General features: G+C 43.3%; 2 protein-coding genes across 2 annotated transcripts; both read left to right on the forward strand.

The window, feature by feature from the left end:
• The first annotated feature begins 1,697 nt into the window (after positions 1-1,697).
• LOC137586347 (uncharacterized) lies at positions 1,698-5,946 on the forward strand. Its single transcript, XM_068302352.1, has 4 exons — positions 1,698-2,419; positions 2,629-2,699; positions 3,612-5,199; positions 5,256-5,946. Exons 1-4 carry the CDS (start codon positions 1,698-1,700, stop codon positions 5,944-5,946), a joined length of 3,072 nt encoding a protein of 1,023 aa, XP_068158453.1.
• Positions 5,947-6,366: 420 nt separating this feature from the next.
• Positions 6,367-6,963, forward strand: LOC137586348 (uncharacterized). Its single transcript, XM_068302353.1, has one exon. It carries the CDS (start codon positions 6,367-6,369, stop codon positions 6,961-6,963), a length of 597 nt encoding a protein of 198 aa, XP_068158454.1.
• Positions 6,964-8,991: the final 2,028 nt, after the last annotated feature.

An 8,991-nucleotide genomic window follows, 5' to 3' on the forward strand; every position in this document is an offset into this window, starting at 1 on the left:
AGGATGCGTTATACGGTAGGACTATCCATCAATCATCAAATTGTTGCAGTTTGAGATCCGTTATTGTACATCAGTCATCAAATTGTTGTACAAAAAACGTTAAATCCATGGCAAAAATTGTGAAATTCAGCCCATTCTTGGAATAAGTCGCACACAAGAGAGAGTGAGACAACAGCAGAAATTCTTGACAAGCGAAAGCAAAAAAAAAAAAAAAAAACACCGAGCGTCCACTGAAAATTTTTGGCGCCAGGTCGTAAGAAAAAAAAGCGGAATCTACAAGAGCGACAGAGACGGCAACACGGCAACGAACCACAGAGACAACGACATGATCATGCGGAGCTGAACGAGGCAGCAACAAGACGAAGACCTAAGAGAGTAGGCAACGAGGCACTGAGTGTGCGAAGACAAAGACCTAAGAGAGTAGGCAACGAGGCACTGAGTGTGCAACCGACGAGGCACAAAGAGTGTGCAAATACGAGGCACTGAGTGTGCGAACGAGACGAAAGAGCAACATTCACACTGACGGCGGCATCATCCCCAGAAGTGTGCGTGACATGACGACAAGAGAAGCAAAACGAGATAGCAACAAGACGAAGACCTAAGAGAGGAGGCAACGAGGCACAGAGAGTGCAAACAACGTGGTACAGACGGTGCGAACGACGAGGCACAGAGAGTGCAAAACCCAGACGAGAAGCTCTCACACAGACGACGGCATCAACCATCGCAAGTATTCAGAGAGCGGCGATCAGGCAGACACCAAGAGAGAAATATTCACACAGATGACGGCATCAACCATCGCAAGTGGAAGTGCAGTATTGAGGCCGAAAAGACACAAGGAGATCCAGAGAGCAGCATTCACACCAACGACGACAAAGAGTTTCCTGAGAGCAACACCCACACCGACGGCGGCATCAACCCCAAAAGTGCGTGTGACGCGACGATCGAGTACAGAGGCGTACGCAGCGATTTTGGCTTACAAGAGGGACGACAACAGAGTGGAGATACAAGAGCAAGTATTAACTGAGCAAGAAAGGGCCATAACCGAAGAGTAAAACATTTGTATAACATTATAGATTGATATCAATTAACTTAACCCACTAACGTTAGCTTAAGATACATTATTTGTTATATAATTTGTTTGAATTTAAATTATGCCACACGACGAAATCTTGCAATTCACAGTAGCAGAGCTGAAAGAAAAGTTGAAAGAAAATAACTTGAGTATTAAGGGAAACAAGGCAGAATTACAAGGAAGACTAATATCTTTTTTCGAGTCAGGAGTTGAAGAAGCATCCTTCTACGAGGACTCACTAGAGCGTCGCTTACAAGTAGTAAACGATCAACAAGAGGTGTTCATGAACGGATTGCGTTTATCGATAAGTCACATGTATTTATAAGAATCGACACATATAGAAGCATTGTACACACACACATATCTGTGCGCTGCTGCGTCGGCGCTTTTCTCTCTTTTTCGTTCAGTAATAAATTGGCACTCAACTGATTCAGTAGCAAAGAATCACAAGGTTAAATTATCAAATTAATTTAAAGGTACAGTCCACTGCTAGACCAAAGCATAATTTGGTCATTCGAGCCGAATAAGGGAATCGGTTTTCGTTCGAATAAGGTGCTTTTCGTTCGAATTTCTTTGGATCTATTGGAAAGTTTGGTGGGTTATTACTCTGGAATAGTTCTTGGCAATGGAAGAACTAAAGGCATTGGTGGGTCGACGGAGCCGACTCAAGGCCAGCATCACAAGAATTCTGGATTGGTCGGAAAGAACCCAAACTACATCAACTACTGAGGTAGCCGCTCGGATGGATCAACTCCAGTCCGTGTGGAAGGAATTTAATGCAATAGGGGATTCCATAGCCCTACTGGAAGATGTGGACGGCTATGTGGATCCAGAGGTCGATCACGTGACCTACGAGGAGAAGTACTTGAAGGCATATTCTTTGCTTCTAGGAAAAAAACGGCTAGTACAGCAACAAGCACCATTGTCTGGCGACAGCAATGGCGCCATGAGTCTGCACGCATATAACGACGACATCGTTCATTTGCTGCAACAACAACAACAACTCTTTGAACAGTTAGCTACAAACCAGAGCAGTTCGAACTTGTCGATGCCCGCTCGCATTGAGGTGGCTGCTTCGGGTTCAACTTCGGGAAACAACACGACGGCATTCTTACATAGCAACGAATTGCCGAAGATTCAAATAAAACGGTTCGCTGGACTCTACACAGAGTGGCCGGCTTTTCAAGATATCTATGAGAGCACGATACACAACAAAAGGGAGTTAACCAACACTCAAATGTTTCATCACTTGAAAACACTGCTTGTCGATGATGCTGCCAACTTGGTGCGGCACCTGGCAATAACTGACACGGCTTACAACACAGCTTGGGAACGCTTAAAGGAAAGGTACAATAGGCCACGCCATATTGTAAACTCGTTTTTGGAACAATTTATGGGTCTACCAACGACAAACAAAATTGATGTATCCATCTTACGCAAGGTATCAGATGGACAAATGAGATTGTTCGCTGTCTGGATGCGATCAATCAAACAGGACGGGACTGCTGGATACAATATCTGGTATTGGAAAAGCTTGACGCTGATACACGGCGCAGGTGGATTGAGCGCAGCATGGGCAACGAGGCGCCCACACTGGAGGAATTCTTCAAGTTTTTAGATGATCGTTGTGAGGAATTAGAGCTCAGTAAACGGGAGATTGCGTCTGGAGGCAAAACGCCAGCGCAAATCATACATACAAAAAAAAACATACATACACACTCGATGGTTGCAGTTTAAGCTGGCAGCTGCACCAAATGTCAGGCGACGGATCATAAGTTGTATGGCTGTCAACAATTCATGGATTTAACATGTGCAGAACGTCGTATGTTTATCAGGGAAAAGGTTTTATGTTATAACTGCCTGAAATCAGGGCATATGGTCAAAAACTGTCCATCATCAATCTCGTGCAAATATTGTAGAGGTAAGCACCATTCGCTGGTCCATGATCCAGGTAACTCAATGGCTTTAAGGAACTTGCAACAAGGTAAAAGGGAGAATCAGCGGAGTCCAAACGCTTCTCATCACGATTTGTCTACAACAAGACTAGTGGCTCATAATGGGAGTGCACCAGCAACGGTTTGTTCACAAAGCACTGCAAAATCGAAAACAGGACAAAGTTTAAATCGAAGCATATTGCCTACTGCAACGGTTTATGTTCAAAAGGTAAATGGAGACTACATCACATGTCGTATCTTACTAGATACTGGTTCGGAACATTCATATGTATCAGAACGATGCATACAAGTACTTGGATTGCCAAGGTCGGCATCATCCATTTTGGTCACAGGAATCTCTTCGGTTCAAGCTGACACCACAAGGGGAAGCAGCACGCTTCAGATCAAGTCAAAGTATTCAAACAATCACTTAACTGTACAGGCTCATGTTCTTGGCAAAATCACATCAACACTAGAAAGGCAGAACATTGACGCATCGGCACTTGATGTCTTTAGCGATCTTCAACTCGCCGACTCAGAATTCACCACAAACGCTCCAATTGACGTTCTTTTGCATGGTGAACACGTTTGGTCTGCAATTACAGGGAAAAAGTTGTATGACAATACGGGCAAACTCATTGCAATATCATCGATTTTCGGATGGGTCATCAGCTCTATAATGATGCCCCAAGCTAACAACGCTTTCGCTTTGACATCATACATTGATGTTAACGCTTCGCTCCAGAGGTTTTGGGAGCTAGAGGACATCAGTTCCACAAGCAAATTGGAAGCTGATGATGAACAAGTGGAGAAACACTTTCTCGCTACGCACACTCGAGATGAAAAGGGGAAGTACATCGTGGAACTTCCATTCAAGGTCACTAATCCTGAATTTGGGGATACTCTACAAGGAGCTCTTAATCGTTTCCAATCGGTGGAACGACGTTTACATCAAGATGCAAATCTAAGAGCAAAATATGTCAACTTTATGAGGGAATACTTCGATTTGGGGCATATGCGCGAACTCCCACCAGATGAAGTCAATAATGGACAACGGTTTTATCTACCACATCACCCAGTTTTGGGTCGGAAACTGAGAGTAGTTTTCGACGGATCATTTTGCGACACCAAAGGCAAATCACTAAACGATTATCTCTTTACAGGGTCTAGCATTCAACGCAATCTATTTGCTGTCTGCTTGCGCTTTCGGATGTATAAATTTGTATTCTCAGCGGACATAGTCAAGATGTTCCGGCAGATTTGGGTGAACAACAAACACCGCGACTTCCAGAGAATTGTCTGGAGAGAAAGACCATCGGATCCAATCAAACACTATCAACTATGCACCGTCACTTATGGCACCTCATGTGCACCATTCCTGGCTGTAAGGGTATTAGAGCAACTGGCTACTGATCATCAGCAGGAATTCCCGAATGCTGCAAAAATCTTACAAGAGGATTTTTATGTCGACGATGTGCTCACTGGGTCAAACAGTGAGGAGGAACTGATACAAAATCAAAAGGAACTTATTCAACTTATGTCATGTGCTAATTTGGAGCTTGGGAAATGGGTATCGAACACACCTCGCATACCAACAGAAGGAACTGATTCTACACAATCATCTCCAGTGAAGGTTCTTGGACTTTACTGGCAACCTGGTCTTGATACATTGTCTTATAATGTTGGTCTAAAAGGAAATGTCTATTGTACAAAACGACAAGTTCTATCGGATGTCTCACGGATCTTTGATCCACTTGGGCTTTTGGCACCAATTGTGGTCCAATTCAAAATACTCTTTCAACAATTATGGCTTCTCGATTTGGGATGGGATGACAAACTCCCTAAGCAACTAGCGGACAATTGGCTCAAATGGCGAGCAGATTTGGATATTCTACAACATATTCAAATACCCCGGTTAGTTGTCAACGACACCGACAACATTGAATTGCATGGATTCTCGGATGCATCTACGAAGGCATACGCTGCTGTAGTGTACAGCAGAGTAATCAACAAGGATGGCTCGATCTCTACATCGATTATGGCTGCGAAATCTAGGGTGGCTCCGCTAAAGCAGCAATTTCTGCCTCGCCTAGAGCTTTGCGCGGCACTGCTCCTAAGTCAACTCATACGTTCGATAAAGGCGGCACTTCGACATCAAAAGGTCACGGTTTTGCATGGTGCGATTCCACAATCGTACTCTATTGGCTATCATACGCACCCTCTCGACTAAAAACATTTGTTGGGAACAGAACTTCGGAAATTCTGGACACCATTCCAAGGCATAATTGGCGTCATGTGGACTCCAAATCAAATCCAGCTGATTGTGCATCCAGAGGTCTCATGGCTGCAGACCTAAAGGACTTTCAGTTATGGTGGAATGGCCCGTCATCGATACGTGACGCGGATCAGTTTATGGTAAGGTTAAACAACTCACAAGTCTGTTTGGATATTTCAGAAAAGAACATACAAAAGGAAGTCAAAATCAATTGTCTGACTGCACTAGTAAATGCAGCTCCTGATCATCCACTCGATCATCTTGTTCAACGAGTATCTTCATGGTTGACGCTCGTTCATACGGTTGGCTATGTCCTACGCTTTCTACGGCGCACTAAGGGTCCATTTGGAGACAAGTGCTCAAAGAGTCTTACGTTTGAGGAAATCACCGCGGCACGCATTGTATGCTTGCGCCACGCGCAAACCTGCTTTCAGGATGACTATAAATTGCTACTCGCAAATAAACCATTGCGAAGTCGATCTCAGCTGGCTAAACTCTCGCCAATGATCGACAAGGACGGACTACTCAGGGTTGGAGGACGCTTGCACTACTCGCAATTGTCCACAGAGGCGAAACATCCAGTTTTGCTACCGAAATCTCATCGTATCACCAAGCTGGTACTTGAATACGAACACAGGGTTAACCTGCACCCTGGTGTCTCATGACTTTTTGTTTTGGTACGCCAAAGATTCTGGATATTTGGCGCAAGGAACTTGATAAGGAAAGTCACACACGACTGTTTGGCTTGTTTTCGACAACGGCATCATACATCACAACAAAGGATGGCTGATCTACCCAGCATTCGTGTCACTCAGGCACTTCCATTTGTAAACACTGGATGTGACTATGCTGGTCCAATCCTTCTTAAGGATGGAAAGGGGCGCAAACCGCGCATTGGTAAAGGCTACATATGCCTATTTGTTTGTCTGGTCACATCGGCAATCCATCTGGAACTTGTAACGGATTTGAGCACCGACTCATTCTTGGCCGCTCTAAGACGTTTCGTCTCTTTGCGTGGCAAGTGTAACAAAATCTATAGCGACAACGGGACGAATTTCATTTGAGCTAAACGCGCTGTTGATGAAATGCAGAAGCTGCTGGCATCTCAACCACACATCGAAAAGGTTACGAACACTCTGGCGAATGATGGCATTCAATGGGTATTCATTCCGCCACATGCTCCTCATTGGGGAGGAAAGTGGGAATCTGCAGTCAGATGCGTAAAGCTGCATATTCGTCGAGTCATTGGGAAATCTACTCTCACCTACGAGCAGATGCGAACTCTACTTGCACAAGTCAGTGCAGTGGTCAACTCACGACCCTTGTGTTACAACTCGGACACAGATGTCAATTATTTGTCACCAGCACATTTCTTGATCGGCAGGCCTCTCACAACCATACCAGAGGCAGACTTAGGCCACATTCCCGTGGGCCGACTTGGGTACTGGCAAAGTATCCAATCTATGATGCAAGGCTTCTGGAAGCAATGGCACCAGGAGTATCTTACCACATTGCAACAGCGTCCAAAGTGGACCACCACAGCACCAAATATATCAGTCGGAGATGTGGTACTTGTAAAGGAATCTAACACCCCACCAGCTCACTGGCATCTGGCGCTGGTTCTCGAAGCCTACCCAGGCAAGGATCAATTGGTTTGCTCAAGACCTCTTCAGGAGAATTAACTCGGCCAATCACCAAGGTTGCGGTATTGCCCCGTTCAGAAACTGTGTTTCAGGGCGGGCCGGGATGTTCATGAACGGATTGCGTTTATCGATAAGTCACATGTATTTATAAGAATCGACACATATAGAAGCATTGTACACACACACATATCTGTGCGCTGCTGCGTCGGCGCTTTTCTCTCTTTTTCGTTCAGTAATAAATTGGCACTCAACTGATTCAGTAGCAAAGAATCACAAGGTTAAATTATCAAATTAATTTAAAGGTACAGTCCACTGCTAGACCAAATCAAGAGGTACAAAGTATAATGGCGTTTACACTAAGAGACATCCAAGATTCGTTAACTGTATTCGATGGCAGCCAGAAGCAAGATGTCGACAATTGGCTTGCAGATTTTGAGAACTGTGCAGAGACGGTCAAATGGAACGATTTACAGAAATTCATTTATAGCAGACAATTGTTAAAAGGGGCTGCGAAATTGTTTGTCAGTAGCGAAGACGGTCTTACTGATTGGATTAGTCTAAAGTCAGCTTTAGAGAGAGAATTTTCGAAGAAGTTGTCCGCAAAACAAGTACATAAGCTACTCGAGAATAGAAGGAAAAAACATAGTGAAAGTTTGATCGAATATTTTTATGAAATGAAAAGTTTGGCGAAAAAGAGCACATTAGATGAAGAAAGTGTTATAGAGTATATAATAGAGGGTATACCAGATTCGAAGCAGAACAAGACTGTATTGTATCAAGCCAGGAATTTTGGAGAATTACGAGAAAACATGAAAATGTACGAGAAAATATCTACTGAGAAAGAGTCAAAATGGTCTAGAGCATCAAAATTCGAGAAGAAGCAGCAGGATATTGCTAAAAATGAGCCAAGATGCTACAAGTGCGGAGGAAGAAATCACATAGCCAAAAACTGTAAAGAGAGCGAGTTTAAGTGTTTTAAATGTAACCAGCCAGGACATAAGGCAAATCAGTGTAGCATGCAGGGAAAAGTGTTCGAAAAAGATAGTCATAAAGTGCAGCAACTTACTCAGAAATCATATAATCGTGTCTTCAAAGATGTTCGTTTTGGCAATGAGGTTATATCAGCGTTTTTCGATTCAGGTAGTGATATCTCGACTATAAGTGAGAGCGCGTACAAACGAGTTTACCCAGTTCCCTTAACTTTGGATGTAAAAGAGTTATTGGGAATAGGAAGTAAGAGAATTTACACTAAAGGATCTTTTAAGATAGATATGGCTTTAGATGGAGTTCCTATTAAGATGTGTTTCCATGTAGTGAGAGATAGAGATACATTATATGATGGTGTAATTGGAAATGACGTATTTGAGGTCGTAAATGCTACAATGGGAAAACAAGGATTAGTGTTTTACGGGAGTAATCAATCGGTTGGGGGAAATCAAGTTATTACTCGTTACAGTAATCCGCAAGATCCACCCCCATTACGCGATGAAAGTCCCATAGAAGAGTTGCAAAACACGTTTGGGCAGATATTGACTACGAGAGTCGAAAACTTTTCGTCAGAGATAGAGCTTTCCCATTTGAGCATTGAGTTGAAGTCTAAAGTCCTAGAAATCATTTCGGATTATAGTCCGGTCAAACCAGCTAACTGTCCAGTGGAAATGAAGACTATACTTACTGATGAAATACCGGTATATCAGAAACCAAGACGCTTATCGTATGAAGATCAGAAAAGAGTCGATCAACAGGTCAAAGAGTGGTTAGAAGAAGGAATAATTCGCCACAGTGTATCTGAGTATTCTTCTCCAATTGTATTAGTACCGAAGAAAGATGGAGAAAAGAGATTATGTTGCGATTATAGAAAGGTAAATCAGAAAATTATAAGAGATAATTTTCCGACTGCAGTGATTGACGATGTATTACATAGGCTACAAGAAGGTAGAGTGTTTACAACTCTTGATTTGTGTAATGGCTACTTCCATGAGCCCGTTGAAGAAAACTCAAAGAAACTTACTTCGTTCGTTACTCAAAATGGGCAATTTGAATTTAATTTTGTACCGTTCGGCATTA

Source organism: Drosophila tropicalis, unplaced genomic scaffold, assembly GCF_018151085.1.
Source record: "Drosophila tropicalis isolate 14030-0801.00 unplaced genomic scaffold, ASM1815108v1 contig_979, whole genome shotgun sequence".
Lineage (NCBI taxonomy): Eukaryota > Metazoa > Arthropoda > Insecta > Diptera > Drosophilidae > Drosophila > Drosophila tropicalis.